General features: G+C 27.8%; 1 protein-coding gene across 1 annotated transcript in view; it reads left to right on the top strand.

Annotated features, from left to right (window-relative positions):
• The window catches only part of LOC659040 (follistatin-related protein 5), a 233,176-nt gene that overhangs the window by 200,617 nt on the left and 12,220 nt on the right, over positions 1 to 20,339 (top strand). Inside the window, exons 8-14 of the mRNA XM_008200745.3 lie at positions 51 to 185; positions 4,799 to 4,931; positions 4,990 to 5,274; positions 5,328 to 5,425; positions 14,647 to 14,788; positions 14,841 to 14,894; positions 14,960 to 15,081. Of these exons, the coding sequence (XP_008198967.1) occupies positions 51 to 185; positions 4,799 to 4,931; positions 4,990 to 5,274; positions 5,328 to 5,425; positions 14,647 to 14,788; positions 14,841 to 14,894; positions 14,960 to 15,081 (969 nt within the window). The remainder of the gene's footprint in view (positions 1 to 50; positions 186 to 4,798; positions 4,932 to 4,989; positions 5,275 to 5,327; positions 5,426 to 14,646; positions 14,789 to 14,840; positions 14,895 to 14,959; positions 15,082 to 20,339) is intronic.

The following is a 20,339-nucleotide window of genomic DNA, read 5'->3' as shown; positions in this document are numbered from 1 at the left end:
AGCATCGAACAATGTAGTGGCTTTTTTACCGACACCGAAATTGTTTTTAGGATAATTTATTGTTGTACAACCATGCCAGGCTGATGTCACAGGACAACCATAGCAAAGATTACTTGGTTTCCATTATGTTCTCCCATTATGACAGCAACAACAATGGTAACCTGGAGGCGACCGAATTAAACGAGGTACGGCATAGCACAATAGTTTCAGCGATAATATCATTACCGCCTAATATATTTTGTTAGCGCTTTTAATTAAGAAATGCCACATCCTGATCGCACAAGGCGAGAAATTAATAACGAAAATTGCTAATTTCTATTAGGGGAGAAATTTTGTTACACTAATAGCATTATTTCCTCTAACTCGGTTCGAGACGCACGGCGAAAGCAAGAACGATAAATAAATAATAAATGATCGTTCATCATCCACATAAATTTGTCAGCCTTTATTGCAAGCAGCAGGTAGTTGACAGCTCGTAACACAAGGAGGTGGGAAATGGAATTATTTTATTTAATTCGAAAGAATCGAACAATTTATTTGTGATAGGATTTGGAATTTTCTAGGCAAGTATTAAAATGTTGTTGTTGAATATTGTAGACAAACAAAGAAATTGTTGCGCTGTTAGATTAATTAAAAATTAATGCCTGGAATAATGTTTTCAGTGATGAAAAGAATGTGTGGGAGTACCAAATGACTAAAAAAGCTTTCAATACGTAAATCAATACTTCGTCAAAGCGCTTAGAGTTTAGGCAAAGGTGAACTTTTTCTTTATATCGATTCGGTTCATTATTAATTGTTAAAAGAGGATTATCTTCGTTAAAAAAATTGTCTTCTGCTGAAAGTGTATTGACATCTTTTATTTATTAAAGAGTAACGAAAAACGCATTGATTATTTAAAGCATGTACGTAGTAATAAATTAAAATTTTTTGTCGGAGCAAAATTTATTTACATTCAGCTGTCTGCACAAACCTGGACTGAACTGATAACCTATAACAAAAAAGCTTTTCTCGGTAAAGTTTGATTTATATCCGTTTTTAATTTTAATATACGCATATATCAGCACATATTTGTGTTTAATATTTTTTCTTCGCTTTTGTTTGGCTATATATTTTCACCAGTTAAAAGTTTACTTGAACAAAGAACTAAGCACATTTTATTCGTTGTATATTTTAGAGTTTTCATGATTCAATATTTTTTAAATTTGTTAAATTACTGATGTAATTGTGCTAAAAGTATTTTAACTGTGACTTTTTTAGAATTCATCTACAGTTCTTTATAATAACTTTAAAATACTTACTGTGTATTAGTTCTGAGATACAGAAACGTATGCTTTTAGAAGCTCACCTGTATAAAAACAAGAACTTTTACACTTCAAAGATATGGTTCTCCAGACTTGTAAACTTTTTACAAAAAAATCGTCGAGAGTAGTACTAACAATAGTACCAATGGTACTATAAAAAAAAAGAATTTTTTTAACCACCCAGGTAAGTATTAAAGTGTTTTAGAAAAATTTGTAGTCTTAAAGTTATTTGTTAATTTAAGTATTGTGTTTAACTGAAATTGGAAATTACTTATTCATAGGAACAAAACTATTACAATTACAACAGCTTTACAGAATATTTTAATTATTTATTTATTTTTTAAATTTAAATTTTTTTTTAATTTTAAATTTAAAATGTAACTCAATTAAAAACAAATATTTGAAAATATAAAGCAACAATTTAGTTGACATAACTGGGTTGCACATTTATACTCGACATGTTTTTAACTAAAGTGAACTTATACACTGTTGCAGTTTCACATTTTTTACACGAGGTTTAATTGAAGTCGTCAGCTTTTATGTGTGCTGATAAAAATGAACTAAAGTCTAGTGTTTTAAATGAATGCAACAGTGACAAACACTTCTTTGTAAATGTTTTTTCATAAATACAAAATGCAATTTTAAGACCTTTTTTTCTTCAAACTATAAATTTCATATTTCAGAGATTTCGAAAATGATTTAGATATTTTAAATTACTGAAAAAATAGTGCAATAAAATCAATAGAATAATAAAGTGAATTTTAAAAATTCGTATATTTTACACGATTTCATATCTGATTTTATAAATTTACGGAATATCACATAATAGGAAAAAAATAATTCAATTTTATTATTCTTGTGCAGTAGGGCGTAAAAATCAATTTCCCTCAATATCTAAGCGTCATAAATATTCTATATTTTCTACTTGAATGCGTAAAATCTTCCGGTTTCCGTCCCTACTTCTCTACATTGTTTTCATCTATCTCTTATTAGAGGCTGGTATTTTACAAAGAATAGCACTCCTAAACCATGAGGTCAGTTGGTAGCTATAATACATTTATTATTACAATTACTTGATTGAAGTTTTCCACATTCGTGCGAGTATTTAAGCCATTATTTTATTTTATTTCAACAGATTTTATCGAAGATTTTACAAAATCACATATTAAAAGTCAAATAAATCAAACATTATTAAAACCAGTTTTAACTGCACTACAATTTCTTTGTTCTTAATACTTAACTATAAATATTTAATTTTTAACATCAGAGACAAAATCTTAATAATGAACAATTCTCTCAAAAAAACGGTTTATCTATAAACGTCATTAATAAATAGGTAATGACTTATTGAAACTAAATATTATTGCATTGTCTCGGAGATTACGTGTGTATGCAAAATTCCAGCTCGTTCGGACCCCTTTTAAATTTGATTCCCAAACTATAAAAGACAAACAACAAAGCAAGTTAAATATAAGCTTTTAAAAATTTAAAATTTGTGTTTAAGTTAATTTTCGTCAAATTCCTGGTTTACAGAGCTTCTAATCTTAAAAAAACGAAAAATTTAAACGCTAGGTGAAAATAGTAAATATAAAATATAAACATTATAAATGCTTTGTGCAAACAGCAAGTCCTACTAAAGATTATTTGTAGTATTTAGAAAAAGTTTGATATAATCGAATTTCCTGAGGGATCCCACATGAAACATTTTTTTAGTCCATGTCTGTTCTATCAAATATTTAGCTTAGCACATCTTATCAAAAAATGCGTTACCACTTAGATTTTTTTACAACCAAGCAACTATAATATTTTACCTAGCAAATTTTATTTTAACACCATATTTTACTTAGAAAATGACAATATTATTTATTTGACCTCCTTTAAATTTTAAATAAAATTAATGCGTAAATAAAGATTTAATTCAGTTTTGATTGTACATATTATTTGATTTTTTTATTTTTCGTTACTTTAATGTATTTATAAATTTAATTTTATAATTTATAAATCGTGTCTGTACGTACATTTAAAAAAAGTTTAGTCATGCCTTTTCAAAAAATTTTTTTTGACTCCCATTAGTATTTATTTATCGAAAATTTTACCATAGCATCGATAAACATGAAGAAAGAGAAATATACCACATAGATAAAAGAATTTTAAAAAAATCTACTATAATGCAAGTAGTTACATGTTTTTGAATGGTTTTTATTGTTTTAGAACAAATTATAACAACTGTTTTAAATTATTGTCCCAATAATTAAATCGAAAGTTATAGTTTTAAGTAGTCAACGATTTATTTCAAAAATCTATTATTTATGTGATACATAATTTTGTTATTATATTTCGATGCAAAATAATAAGAAGGAGGAAAAAAGTAATTTTTTGCAAACCAGTGTTATTACTTATTAGATTACTGAACCCCCACTGTTTTTCTTCCATTTAACCCACATTTACAAAGTCATAGTTGAAATTTATTTTGATTTGGCATTAATTTCACAATTCATCTCCAGAATAAGAAAATTACAAAAGTTAATACACTAATAATATTTAACTACTATTTAGCTCAGCTATTTAAACAGTATATATTACTATTAATTGTAATTAACTATTAACTGCCTATGTTTTAACTTAATAGATTATTATTAATAACTATTCCCTTCTTTACTTAAAAGTACGATCTTTAAAATTTTTTCTGTCAGGTTCTTTATTAAATACTTGCAAGATAGGTAAACTTTGCCCTTCAAAGACCAACTGATCCTCAAAAGATCTTCGGCTGTTTACAAATAACAAACGTTTTTCAAAACTCAAAAATAAAAAATTACTTAAAAAATATTCTTCTTGACAATTAATAATTTTTTTTTATATTGTACAACTTTTTAATCATTTTTTTCAGAAATTACTATTACACAAGTTGTGTTAAAAGTGATCTTTTCAGAACAAAAGTACTTTTCAAAAATACAAGTACTAATATGGCATTTATAAGAAAAAAATTGAGTGTTGTAACTCTGACATCAAGAACGCCATGGAAAAGGCAATGACAGATCTAAATTTCTTGTAAAAAAGTGTTCAAAAAATATCTTACTTAAAAAAGTCTAGTTCTTTTAGTTTTCGCTTAAAAAAATATGAAACAAAAATTACAAAATTTAGATTTTTCCCATAATTCAAATACTAAAAATGACACATAAATTTTGTACCAGATAATTGTTCAGCACATAAAAGTGTGCAACTTTGCCCTAATTTAACCGACCTCCTATCTCTTGTAGTAACTGAGATCCCCTTTGTGGAGCTCGAAAGACGGACACGCTATATATAAAAATCATTTCAACACACCTTGTATTTAAATGATGTAACTAAAAAACATTTGGTCCAATTCTTCTTGCTATCCACACTTTTGGACCAAACTGTATAAAATTGAAATTATAACGCGTGAAAAACACGTGTGATAAAACTGAAAGAAGTCCTTAGAAAACGAGGTTTCCCTAAAGTCGCATCCTTTGCTCCAGATCACCGCTCAGGAGCGTCTGGATAGCTTGAGCTCCGGCTGTTCCCTTTCAAATATGATCCAATACGACGATACCGACCACGACGGCAAATTGAGCATAAACGAATTCTACGTGGCTTTTAGCAAATTGTACAGTAAGTATAGGTGACATCGCCCTTATCTGAGCGAAAAAGTGACACTCCCGTCACACAGGTGTATCGGTCGTATCCCTGGATAAGGCGCTGGAAATGAACCGTTTGAGTGCCCGAGTGGGCGATAACGTGGAAATCAAGTGTGACGTTACCGGTTCACCTGTTCCACCGATCGTCTGGAGACGGAATCAGTTGGACCTGTCCACTTTAAACGAAGAAGAAATACGAGTGTTCAGTGACGGCAGTCTTTACTTAACTAGGATACAACTCCAGCATGCCGGAAATTACACCTGCCATGCTCAAAGAAACAAAGACGTTGTTCAGACGCACATCCTTACTGTTCATAGTAAGTGCACGATAATTGGTCTTTGGAATTGCTTAATAGACCGAAATTTATAGCTGTGCCAGAAGTGCATGTCACGCCCAGGATCCAATCGAAGAGGCCAGGGGAGGATGCCACCATGCTGTGCCATGTGGCGGGAGAGCCCTTTCCCAAGGTAAAAACTTTCTGTTTCTTTGTCCTTCTTAATTAATTTGACCAAAGACACGCGGAGATATTGTTTTTTTTTAATACATCCGAGGTAACTTGGGGGAAATTTCTCTCGAAACTAACGCAATTGAGAGTCAAAACTTGGAAGCTTACTGAGTGTTGATTTTTTTTTCTAAACTTTCCTTTAAATCGATAATCACTAGTTTACCCTTAGTAAATTGAATAAAATTAAATGGCACATTAATAATTGTGTTACAATGTAAATAAACCACCATTAAAAATGTTTGGGTAACTAACTGTTGCAAAGGTGCAAACAAAGAATTTTTTTTCGAGCTTATTTTTTGAGAAAATAATAATTAAGGTCGAAACCGCATCCCTGTGGTCTCTTGTTTTTGAATTATAAAAAAAGGTTGATATTTTAAGTCTTTAAAAATTCGTATCAAATGAAATTTCACAGTGTGGTAAAATAAAAAATTAATAATAAAAAATTCAGAGCCTAAAATACATACTGAACAAGAGTCGCTGAAAAACTTAGTATTTCCATAATTATTGCTAAATATCTAGTTAAATATTCCTACAAATCGTACTTATTCGTAACATAATAATATTCTAAGCTAGATTCAGTTTTTAGATTCATAAATACATTTCTTATCTGAATTAAATGCTATTGTTTTCTGCAATTTTAAAAAAAAAATTATGCAATTCAAACTAAAATTTAATTTAAATTTTTTAATTTTTTAAGTATTTTTAAGTATTTGACAATTATTGCAAAATAAAAAATATGAGTGTCAGTTTCTCTTAATTTATACCAGCAGTAATCGGTTAGCAAAACTTTATCGTCATAAAACTTTAAGCTTGATGGAAACGCTTAGCGTGTTCATCGTTTAAGCTTCCCAGGTTTGGTTAGGATAATTTTACATTAACTTTACATTCGTTTAATGGTATTCTAAGGCGAATAAAATGTTTAACGATTAATTTTTCACACAGTAACGACTGCTAAAAAACATCACAAACAAGTGTGAGTTTAAAATTCGCAAAATTGCAAAATTAAAAATGCTAGCGACACGTGAATATAATGTGTTCTATTTGACTAAAATGTGTTTTTAAATTTTTTACGTTTTAGACCATTCTGTATATTATCTTTATCTGCGTGCTTTAACTAAATTCGACTACTTGCTAAAACTACAAAGTATTCTAAAGCGACTTGCAAAAGTTTTTTAATAAATAATTCCGAAACCGGACAAGATAAATATAAAGAAGTTTATTCTGCGAAAATATATAGAGGTGTTCCGTTTAAAAAATCTAACTTCGCTTTACTACCTTGTATACAACACCCTGTATATAATAAAAATATTTTTAGATTGTGTTACTATCTTTGATGTTTATATTTACGTATATTTGTTCTTTGCTACAATAATTCTCTTAATTAAAATTATGTTTTTCTAAACACAGCATGTTAGAAAATGACTTAGCAATATTTGTTATGTGAATGTCATCTTCAGATGAGTTGAAAACCTTTCTATCATTTTTCCAAAATGTACAAATATTTTTTCTTCAAAAATGTTTATTTTTTACCCAACTATTTAGAGCCACTGTGTTTACTAGCAAATTTAAAAACAATAACACGAATTGAAATGGAAAAATTATGGTGTGGACCAAATAGTAAATTTAAATTTAAAGTTCAGTTGTTCTCAAAATTTAAGATCATAGGTCAAAACATTTTTTTGGGAATTTTACTTGATCCATTCGTTTTGCTGTTCTTTGTCTACCTCCAAACTTTTGATAAAATCTCATAACACACTGTATATTATGTACGTAGAAGTCACTACTTAAAAAAAATCTCACTCTTGGCAAAAAATAAGGATGTTTTTCAATGCACATCAAATTCTTATATAAACTTTTTCAAACCTAAGTCTGAAACTAACTAATTTAATTACTATTTATATGAATAGAAATAGAAAAATTATTAATTTCCTTAGTTAATTTCTATGTAAAAATTTTATCCTGGTTTAATTTAATGAGACAATCCGTTGTCTGACACAAAAATATAAATTTTAAATAAAATAAAAATAAAACAAAATGAAATTATCAAAAATAAGATAGATTTTCTTCTGGAAAAAAATCATTTTGTAAATGAGCAATAACAAAAATGACGGTTTATTTCTCTTCATTGTAAATATTTATTTACCAGTTCCTGTTTTTTTGCTTTTTTTCTTAAAGTTTGAATATTCTCTACTTGTAAGTTTATTTTCCAATAAAATGAAAGGTTTACAATTTACAGAAAGTAATTTACAACAAAAAAAGCATAGTCCATAGACCATATGTTATCAATTGTTTGGGTTTAATGTAGTTATGTACGTGGCTATTTTTTAATAGTACATCAATTCTTTTCTAAAATGGTAATTTATTTATAAATTTTATATTATAAACCCCGCATTCGTGATAAAAAAACTTAAATTTAGTGCCTTGTGTACAAATAACTATTAATTGAATAGAACTGGATAAATAAACACAGGTTTACTACCTTTAAACAAAATATATATCACTGGTACATTAATTCATTATTTATTTTCTATAAATAAATACAATCAAATGATTACTGCTTTATTGTTACAGAGATAAACTTTTATATTCATATACTTCAAAGCAAACCAAAAATAGAACTTGCTATTTATTTAATGTGGGCGGGTAGATTCTTTGTTCCATATGAGTATATGATATTTTTATCAAATCACAAGCAATAACGACTGTATTTATAGTTATTATTAACACTAATATCTTGTAATATGTACGAGTACCTATTTCTTTTATGGTGTATTTAAGCTGACAAAAGTATTTTGTTAACATAACAGATTGATAAATTAATTTAAATATATTTTAAGATCGGCACAATAACAAATACTAATTCAACTCTGAACTGGGTTTTATGTAACAATTAACTAATACAAAAGGAACTTATGGGTCGCACGAAAAAAGTGAAGTAAATACCTTTACCTGTAACAGAAAAAGATATAAGATAGACATAATTTATATTTTATGAGAGAGAAAGAGATAGAACTATAGCAAAATATATTTGCTTGAATTACCACCCATTATTTGAAACTCATTGTTTGCATCACACAAAATAAATTTGATGTAAAATTATGATTTGATGTTTTTCAGTTTACCATATAAACAAATTAAAACTACGGGCGTTAATTGTGCTTTATATATTTAATGAAAAAACATAAATTTATTTTTAGACTTAACAGAAACTTTGGGTACAACTTTTTAAATATTTATTTATGTAATAGGGTCTGTCATTTTAAAATTTATTATTATATTAAGCGTTGTGAAGCTTAAAACTGATAAAGTCGCTTATGCCACTTTCTAAACTCAAAATAAAAACATAAAATTAGTTTTGCTACTATATACTAATATAGTTTTAATACAATTTATGTGATGACAAACTTTGTTAAGCGTCTTGCATACAATATTTACCTTGAACACAAGAATATGTTTAAAATAATTGGAAAATTTGACAGATAATAATTGACTGAGTGGTTTTGAATCAAAACAAAAGTTTTAGAGCACTGTTTACCACGTTTTGTTTTAAACTCATTCTCATTCCCAGATTTTATGTGTTCAGTGAAGATTTTAAGAAAACTCGTATATTTTAAATTTGGTGGATGCGCCGGGCGATTTTTTCTTATAACATTTGCTCAACATATGTTCAGTAAAGATTTTATAACAACTCGTATATTTTAAACTTTGTGGATGAGCCGGGCTATTTTTTGTTTCAACATTTGTTCAACATGCGTTCAATAAGGATTTTATGAAAATTAGTATATTTCACTTTTGGTGGATGCGCCGGGCGCTTTTTTTGTGTCAACATTCGTTCAACATGTGTTCAGTAAAGATTTTATAAAAACTCTTATATTATAAATTTGGAGGATGCGCCGGGCAATTTTTTGTTCTACATTTGTTTAACATGTGTTCAGTAAGGATTTTATAAAAACTCTTATATTATAAATTTGGTGGATACGGCGGGCAATTTTTTGTTTCGCATTTGTTTAACATGTGTTCAGTAATGATTTTATGACAGTTTGTATATTGTAAATTTGGTGGATGCGCCGGGCGCTTTTTTGTTTCAACATTCGTTCAACACGTGTTCAGTAAGTATTTTATGAAAACTCGTATGTTTTAAATTTGGTGGATGCGCCGGGCGATTTTTTTTCAACATTTTTTAAATGTTTTACGAAATAGATTATATCTCTGTACGACTATGTAACAATATATTCTTTATACTTGCGCTTTTGCAGCTGTGACAATGATATCCACTATTATTAATGTTGTGAATAGTCATTATTATTATTCACAGTATTTTTAATAATTAATAATCAGTAGTTTATTTATAAATCATCTAAATTTATTTTTAATTCAAGTAATGTTCTCAATAAATTTAAAATTAATAAACCATAACATTTGACGATACAAAACAATATGATTAAACTTAATCCCAAATTTTATAACAAGCAATAAGCACTGCAGCACTCATTTATTTGTCTGTATACTAAATGTTCACAAAACGTGTAAATGTACAATTTAAGAAAGAAATTTTGCACAGTTTTATGTTTAGTACACACTAAAATTTTACAAGTACTTGTATACAGAACAGACATCCATATATTAATTCTTATAACTATAATCACCATACAATTTAGAGCAGTAGTGGCACGACTCCAAGCAATAACACAGAATTACTTGCATCTGTGCATCTGTATTCATTGTGTATCTCATTAAAATGTAATCGAAATGTCGATTGCTCGTCAATTTGAGATTTAACAGTGAAATATGCAAAGCTACAATCCATTCAACTGCAAATTCCAATTTGAAAAAAAACACAACAGCTGTATTAAGATCGGGTAATTAAAAGTGAAACAAAACAATTATAATTGTGAGCTAAATAACATAAGTTTGACTGGTTTAAGCTTAAAATTTTAAGGGAATATAATGGTAAATCCGTATTGAAAAGTTGTTGGCAAGGCAGACAAAGAAAGTTCACCATGTATTCATGTGTTCACGTTTTCTTCTTTTGCTTTTAAACAACTTTAGTGCGTCGTATTACGTTTGTCGTGATTTTTTAGTATTAGTCTACTACTGAGTTTCCAAAAAGCAATTAGGGTTAAACCTGATTACTCAAACAATCAATAACTAATTGGTGACACTTTGGTAAACTAGAAAACAGGTTGTAATATAATTATTTCATTAGGCTAATGTTACACTCTATTTAAATTAAGCCTGTCTCACCACAGCGCAATACCGCTTTTCACTGAGATATTTAAATGTAAAGTGTCACATTAAAGTCAGGCAGAAGTGCATTTGAATGCGGCTCTTTAAAAAAACGACTGGTACAAAAATAGATACATTCATTCCACATTACGGAGACACTTTTAGCACAGCAAAAAATTCATCTCCTTGATTCCGAAATTTTCAATTATCATTTAAAGTTAGTTCTTGCACAGCAAGTACCAACATAATGCTTATTTCATTGCAAGCAACATTCCGAAACTTGTGCAAATTGCAAACTATATCCTCAAGATGCAACACTGAGCTCTGATTTAAGTAAATAGTTTTACACAAACACGACCACGAAAGCGATTAGATCAGTACATTAGGCACAACGACCTTTTCGCAAATTTAAATAAGATTTTCTAAGTTTCGATAGAATTTTAGTCGAAAGAAACTAAAATGTTACTTCATTAATTGTAAACGAGCTCAGTAAATTGTTATTGTGATGTGAATAGAGGGTGAAATGGGCGTTGTACATTTATTTTATGAAATGTTATCCAACTCCTGGGAATTCATTATCCTCTAAGATCACCTAACCAATTTGATAATAAAGGTATGGACCTGTATAATGCTTAAAAGCCAAGTTTAACACTCTGTTAAGGTCTGGTTCCTGTTTTGAATATGAAATTATTATCTAATGCTATAAGTATTCAAGAATTGAGTCAGTTTCAGACAACGTGTACATTTTATTGTTAGTAATTATTTCTGTAAATTAATAATTAGAGTTAATGCAGGCGTCAAGATTCAAATCGGAAATTTGAAGTTTTAAAGATCTAAATTTAAGAAAAGAAATTCCGGATGTTCTTTAGATAATAAAATTTTGAGTTTTTTTTTATTTCAAAAAGGCTAATTTGTTTAAAAGGTAAATATTTCATTCGTAAGCCAAAATTGTGATTGTTTTCGGTTATATTTTAAAGTTACTATTCTTTAAAGGTGAAGTTCTAAACTTGAATGAAAAAAATCCAAATGTATTAAGTGTCCGAACCTAAATTTTGTTGCTACCTTAAATAACAAAAAATAAGTGTTTTTCTTTTATTTCAAGAAGTTTAAACAGTATAAATGTGTTCGCAAAAAGTGTAGTTTGTTGCTTCTTGAATTAACAAAATTTAAAAGTTTTTTTTATATTTTAAGTAATTTAAAGAAAAAATATCTTATTTGAAGCAAAAAGTTATGAACCTAATTTGTGATGGTTGTATTTTCAATTATTCATTATTAATTTTGACTCCAAATTTCAAAGCTTCAAAAGTGAATTTCTAAACTTGAAGAAGCAAATTCACTAGTAATTGTCCGAAATTAGTTTGTTTCTTCCTTAATTAACAACATTTAAAAGTTTTTCTTTTATTTCAAAGAATTTAAATCGTTTAAAAGGCAAAATTGTGAACTTAATTTACTTAGTAGTCAAAATTCAGTATCAGAATTTTGAAGTTTTATAGGTAAATTTTCGAGTAAATTTCTAAAATCTCAAAAAAAATTTTTTTCAGAGAATTTAAATACTTTAAATTGAGCAAAACTGCAAACCCAGCTTGAATTTCGGATTATAATTTTTAATTTAAAAAGGATTCAAAATAAAAAAATTAAAATTTCAAAATATGAAAGGAGAATTTCTAAGCTTGAACTTGAACGAAGAAATCCGGAAGATAACATTCCTTTAGATTCCTTAGATAACAAAATTTTGAGTTTTTTTTATTTCAGTGTTAAAAAAAATATAAGATCTTATAAAAAATCATAATGCCAGTGTGCAAATTTAGAATTTGATAACAAAATTTGTATTTTTTTTTTCAGAAAGTTTAAAATAGTTTACTAGAGCAAAATGGTAATTCTAGCTTGAATTTCGGGTCATATTTTTAAATTTCAAACAATATTCGAAATCCAAAAATCCAAAATTTTAAAGCTTGAAAGAAAAATTCTTAAAGTTGAATTTTAAAGAAGAAATTCCGAATATAAGTGTCCGGAATTTCTAGTTTATCGCTTCCCTAAATAACAAAATTTAGAAAAAAAAATTTATTTGAAAGTGTAAAAAAAATAATGAAAAAAAATAGGTATGCAGGTATATTTTTATCAGAGAGTTCAAATAGCTGAATTAGCACAAAACTGTAAACCCAGTTTAAATTTCGAGTTATATTTTTAAATTTAATGCTGTATTCGAAATCCAAAAATCAAATATTTAAAAGCTTGAAAACGAGAATTTCAAAACTTAGACTTGAAAGAAGAAATTCCAAATGTAAGTGTCCGGAATTTGTAGTTTATAGCTTCCTTAGATTACAAAATGTAGGGTTTTTCTAAATTTCAGAGTGTAATAAAATTCTAATATCTTTTAAAAAAAATTTGGTATGTCAGTGTGCGAAATTAAAGTTTGTCCCTTCCTTAGATAATAAAATGTATATATTTTTTATCAGAGACTTTAAATAGTTTAATTAGAGCAAAATTGTAAACCCACCTTAAATTTCGGATATTTTTTTTAATTTAATACAGGATTCGGAATCCAAAAAATAAATATTCTAAAGCTTGGAAAAAAAAATTCTAAACTTAGACTTAAAAGAAGAAATTCCGAATATAAATGTCTAGAATTTCTAGTTTATAGCTTCCTCAGATAACAAAATTTTGTTTTTTTTATTTGAAAGTGTAAAAAAATAATTCTAAAATCTTGAAAAAAATAGGTATGCCAGCGAATTTAGAATTTTTGTCACTTTCTTAGATTACAAAATTTATATATTTTTATCAGAGAGTTTAAACAGTTTAATTAGAGCAAAATTGTAAACCCTGTTTAAATTTTGGGTTATATTTTTAAATTTAATGCAGGATTCGAAATCCAAAAATCAAAAATTCTTAAGCATGAAAAAAGAATTTCTAAACTTAGACTTAAAAGAAAAAAATCCGAATATAAATGTCCGGAATTTCTAGTTTATAGCATCCTTAAATAACAAAATTTAGTTTTTTATTTGAAAGTGTAAAAACATAATTCTAATAAAAATCTTGAAAAAAAATAGGTATGCCAGTGTGCGAATTTAGAGTTTGTTACTTCCTTAGATTACAAAATTTATATATTTTTATCAGAAAGTTTAAATAGCTGAATTAAAGCAAAACTGTAAACCCAGTTTAAATTTCGGGTTATATTTCTAAATTTAATGCAGGATTCAAAATCCAAAAATCAAAAATTTAAAAGCTGGAAAAGGAGAATTTCAAAACTTGGACTTGAAAGAAGAAAGTGTCCGGAATTTGTAGTTTATAGCTTCCTTAGATGACAAAATGCAGAGTTTTTTTATTTCAAAGTGTAAAAAATTTCTAAAATCTTCTAAAAAAATTAGGTATGCCAGTGTGCGAAATTAGAGTTTGTTCCTTCCTTAGATAATAAAATTTATTTACTTTTTTTCAGAGAGTTTAAATAGTTTAATTAGAGCAAAATTATAAACCCATCTTGAATTTCGGGTTATTTTTTTTAATTTAATACAGGATTTGAAATCCAAAAATCAAAAATTTCTAAACTTGAAAGGAGAATTTCTAAACTTGAACTTGAAGGAAAAAAATTTGAATGTAAGTTTCCGGAATTTCTAGGCGATCCTTAGATTTTTTTATTTCAAAATGTAAAAAAAATAAAAATAAGTATCTCAATTTTAAGTTACAATACAGTAACTGTAAACCTAGTTTGAATTTCAAGTGTTTAATTTCAAAATTGATTAAGGGCCGCTTTTAATAACAAAAATTTAGAAAGCACTTTTTTTAAATGAGTTGTCAAAGCTTTAATTACGATATTAAGCCAGTTACGCGCTAAATGAAATTCTTTCATGGCTACAGCGAACCCAAATTCCTTTGCAAGGTATCGCAAAAATGCTGTTTAAAAATACAAGAATACGAGGAAAATATTTCACATTTTCCTGACATTCGAAAAACTAATTTCAGGTAGAGTGGCTGAAAAATGACGAAACCCTCCGATTAGAAAATCCCCGCAAATACCAAGTAGTGGGAAACGGAACCGCTCTGAAAATAAGGAACATAGCTTTCGCTGATACGGGGGCTTACATGTGCCAAGCCACTAATATAGGTAAAAAGCCGTCATATATAACGCGACGAAAATAACATTTCTTCCATCGCAGGTGGATTAACAAGAGACATAAGTTCTCTGGTCGTCCAAGAGCAGCCGACACCTAGTAAGTAGCGGAGCGAAAACGGCACGAAAAAGCTAAGTATGTAAATGATGAAAATTTGATTTCAGCCTCGCCTAACGAAGAGCGGCGCTTTTTTGCCTTCCACGACTGGGGAGTGTCAGTGTATGAGCCATCCACTTGTCGACTCTACCACAGGATTCAATCCACAGACATCATTCCAGGCACTCAGGTAATTTTCCGATGTAGCTTTTCATTCTGAATTCTGACACCTTTTTTACAATCTCGTTCCGCCGGGTTAAACGAACTCTACAGTAAATGAACACGATTAAATTAAAAAAACGAATGATGGAAAGACTAAGTACAACGACTTTACCCAAAAAAATAAACATCTTCTATTATCTAAATTAAATTTGTCAAATAAAGCTTGCAATCTATTTAAACTTTGTCTTGTGACAAAATTTACAACAAAAATTCAAATGTTTATAAAGAGAAACTTTGGGAGAAAATGACGCGGTCAATCTGGTGTTTTTGTATTGTATGTGTTGTTAATTTTATACAGGGTGCTCAAAATCGGGCGCATTAATACAGTGGTACGTTGTTGAGAAGCATTTGTAGATTACGGGAAAAATCTTTAAAAATCTCTAAAGTCAAATTTTACAAAATCTGAAGTTACAAACTTACTTTGTTAACTTCTTCAGTTTTCATTATTCTTTAATGTTTCCATGTTACACATTAGGCAATTGTTCCTTACATAATGACGAATAATTATTTTTAAATTTACTATCAGACTTTAGCAGTTTTTTGAATTTAAAAAAAATACTCAAAAATCACAATTTGTAGATGTTTCAACACTGGGAATTCTTTTATAGGAAACTGTCTCAAAATTTAATTTATTTTTATTATTGATAAAATATTACAGACTTAATTTTTTTTAACCATTCGGTAATACATTCCAGTAACACACTGTAACCGCGATCAAAACGCACAAGCAAACGAATTTGAAACTTTCATTAAACCGCAGTTTGCGAAAGCAGCAAGTAGCAAAACTGAATGCAATTAAAGAAGACAACAAGGTTTTTTGATAAATTTTTTCAAAAAAAATGTAATCTTTATGATAATTAATTGTTGTAAGGTGGAAAAACAAATATTGTCTGATTCACCCATTTTTTTACGACATTTTTTTTGAGATACCCTTTTAAAAAATATACAAGTAGGTATATTTTTAATGTCCTATCGCTGAAACTCCTTTGTTAAGCAAATAATTTCAGATATTACATTTAAACAAATGATTCAAGTATTCATAACTTTGTTATTATACAAGGTTTAAAATAAAGCCTGCAGTTTTGGTGGAAAAATTAACAATATAGCCAATTTTTTTCAGCTTTAAACAGTATTTTTGTTAACATGGTTCTAGAATATTTGATAGGTGATTGTAATTGTAATTGTAGTAAGTAATAGGTAAAAGTTTTTTCGTCGGGAAAAAAAAAATTTGTTGAGTAAAAAAAGAAATTAATAGCCTAAATGATGGAGCATTAAACGTTCTCAGTAAGCACATTATTAACGTAAAAACGACGTAAAGAAAGAAAGGTTAATTAATTTGCAAAAATATTACTTTTATTGTTGAATCAACGCAAATCAACGTTACTTGTAACGTAAAATATTAACGCTTTTTTAGTAACTATTTAAGCGATTTAGTAACGCAAAATTATAGAAAATATAAAACCAATATTCAACGTCAACAAGCAACGTTATAAAAAAGCTTTTTATTCAGATAATTTTATTCCATTATAAAATATTAACGTCAAACAGTACCATAAAAATCAAATTATTATTTTTTGAAACGTTAATCATACGTTTAAAACTAACGTTACTAAATACGATTATTAATAACGTTAAATTTGTTTTACACTTTTTATGTAAATACAACTTTCAAGTTGAGACGTTCTTTAACGTTAAAAATTGATAAAAAGAATAAAGCTAATTTTTAAACTACGTAACATAAACGTTAAAAGAAAACGTAATCACAAAACTAAATAACATCGTTAAAAATTTCAATGTATATATCAACGTAACGTAACGTTAAAAAAACGTTTAATCTACGTCTGTGTGCTTCCTGGGCTTAGTTAGTTACTGTTGTAACAATATATTGCGTATAAATAATAATTTGCGCTAAATTTTCTGTTTTGTACATGGGAATTATTTTTTGCAATTTTGTTGGATATAATCTTTTGAGAACTTTTAAACCCGTTTGAAATTATTTGTAATATTCTGTAGGATTATTTTATTTTTCGAATTAGTCAACTTTATTTTTAAAGTGTTATTAGGCAAAAAAAATTAACACATAATAAAGGAATTACAATAGTATTTTTAAAAAGAGCGAAATAGAATCTAAAAGAGAATTTGGAGAATGTAAAAAAATATAGTTTGTAAAATGATTTCATGTAAAGTTTTCAAAACATAACAGAAGACTACAGAATTTTTTAAATAAAGCCTAAAACATAATTATAAGAAACAATATAAAGAAAAAAGTATAAAAGAATCATCAAATGAATTTATAAAATAAACTTAAGAAGCGTTGCAATCCAAATGTTCAGAGACGGCTTTACAAAAGAATTTGAGGGAAATCTTAAAAAAAAATTAAGAATACACAAACATTGCTAAAGAGTAACCAAGAATAATTCTAAACAAAATTATAAAACAATTTAAAAAGACACAGCTTCACGTCTCCATCGTTTTACTAATTTTAAATTAGCTTTTTTCAATTTATATTTATATATTTTAATAATAACCAAATAAATCTTTGCTTAAGCTGACCCTAAACTCTATTTCTACATCAATTACAAATATCTTACATTTTAGAAATGGATCGAATTTACTAAATTATTTCAATACCTAAGCAAAATAATCGATTAATAGGACTTTGTTTTACAAACAACAATAATAACTGCATCTGATAATGTAAAAAATATAGAGTATTTAAAGTTTCACCTTACTCTTCAAACGCTCTAGAGTATTACAAAAATAATTTCAGATGATGTAGTAATAAATGGATGAAAAAATTTTAGTGGATTGATATTTATGTAATATGTACTTTTATCACTTTTTTTACTTTTTATTTTCTCTTGTTGTTATTATTTATTAACGAACGCTCTGTAGACTAAATCTTAAGTTTTAAATTTTTTGAATTTGCTTTTTTTGTACGTTTGTGTTTTGGTAATAAATTTATTATTATTATTATTATTATTATTATTATTATTATTATTATTATTATTATTGTATTATTCAAAAGCCATTAACTCACTAGATTACCTGTATAGTTGTTAAGGTATATCATTGGTTCACATATCTTAAATAATAAATGATACAAATTTAAAGCTAAAATTCATTGAATTTTTAATTATTTAAATCATAAAATGCCATTTAGAAAACTTAATTTTATTCGGTTAAAGTAGCTTAACTCAAGGATTGTGTCTGAGAAAATATAAGGTATTTACAGTACAAAAATTGCGACGAATCACGAGAGAAATAAAAGTCTGAAATAACATTTGCCGGAGAAATTCCAATCCGCTACTCCTAATTTATTCGAAACTGGATTCTTTCGGTAAGACCTGTGATCTCAGAAATTTACGTAATAAACTTAATTTAAATAGAAGATCGTCGTCCTCTGGAATACCAATAAAATAAAGTCTTTGATTCTTCAGTGAGTTGGACTAGTTGTGAATAGTTTCTTCAAGTAATCTAAACTATCAAAGGATTATTCAACACGTCAGCAGTTGTAAACTTGTTTTGTAACAGTGAAGATGCGAGGAAATTAGACACATCAGTATTAATGAAACGTTCTAGATCCACAATAGCCACGGTTTTTCCTCCCTGTTTCTTTGTGATCGCTCTCCTTTAAGTAAAACAGAAGTTATGATAACTTCTCTAACTCCGAGCGATTTCTTAAACGTCTTCGTATAAATTTTACAAGATTTGTGGTTCCGAAAGTTACATCAACTTTTGTTTACTTATTTGTTTGGGTGTTACCAACAAAACTCCAAACTATTGATTACACTTTAATTTAGATTAACTCCATCGTACACAAAAGATTAAGCCAGGGCTACAGTGCAAATCGTTTATGTGTAACCCAACCGCTGAATAATTTCTTGCCTAATTAATTTTTAACTTTAATAATAAGGTGAAGCAACAAGCCACTGTTCCGATATCATTTTAAAACAATAAAACACGATTCTACTGTATTAGAAGACGTTCACATCGCCGTTAATAAAGCTTAGGAGTGATCATCCCTGATATATGACGGCACCCATACTACGTATAGCTCTAAGAATGATGTATTGAACAATAATTCTTGGTGCATTTTTCGCCTTTTTACGCCAAGCTGAAATAAAAAGGATTATGTCGACGAAAGCTAAGAGGAGAATTTTGTGTGATTTACTGAACTAATTGCATGTTTCCAAATCCGGCATTAAAAAGTCACCCAATTAATTGCTGTCTCTTTTCTAAATGATTTTGCGTTTTTTGGCTATTAAAATCACAAAAACTACAAGTTTGTTATTTGAATATTTTATACAGATAATAAATAATCACAAAGTTTAAATTAAGGTATTTATCAAAAAAATAAGAATATCTACTCTCATTTATTTTTATAGAATGATATGAATAAATAAAGGTCTTATTGAAAAATATTCTATGCAAAATTTAATGCACATTTAAAAGAGTTATTTACATAAACAAATAATGTTTTTAATATCAAAGTAAAAAAAATCAGGGATCATAGATAAATTATTAATTTACAATAACAATAATAATACAATAACAGCCTTGAACTCTAATCACCTCAAAAATAATAAAATTAAAAAAAACATACAGTCATATTTTTTACAAACTGTAGGACAAACGTAACGTAACAAATGAGAAAAACACTCGGAAAAAAACTTACAGAGTCTACAACTTAAGACTGTTAGAGTAAAGAATGTTTTTTGAGAGACTGTTGCTCAAAAATTACTAACATTACCAAAAATGTTTTTTAAAGCAAAATGGTTTGTTCCGTCGTAAAAAGCAGATTAAAATCTATAAAATAAAATAGGTTTTAGCAAATTTTTTCTCAAAATTTTGAAAATTGCGGAGAAAGTATTAACAATTTTTTTTATTTTCCCAATTACGGCAGTGATCCGGAAAATCGATTGGTTTTAAGAAATTGGCCAAATTCCCAATAGTTTTTTAATTATTTATTTACATTTACCTATTTTTGCTTTTATGAGCAATTTGCAAGAAAACTATTGGTCGGAGAACAATAATCTTTTTTTTGAAAAAGATAGATAATTAATAAGGCTTTCCAAAGGTAATAAGCTTTACAGGGTTATCTCTAATAGTCCGGGAGTAATTGCATGATTAATGTATCGCAAATCGACAAGAATTTTGACGAAAAATTGAACAATTCTAAACTGGAAAAATTTCTTTTAACAGAAAGAACATCTTATTTTGGAT

The sequence above is a fragment of the Tribolium castaneum genome, chromosome 1, assembly GCF_031307605.1.
Source record: "Tribolium castaneum strain GA2 chromosome 1, icTriCast1.1, whole genome shotgun sequence".
Taxonomy (NCBI): Eukaryota; Metazoa; Arthropoda; class Insecta; order Coleoptera; family Tenebrionidae; genus Tribolium; species Tribolium castaneum.
The sequence above is the reverse complement of the archived record's forward strand: the minus strand, read 5'-3'. Positions and strand labels throughout refer to the sequence as shown.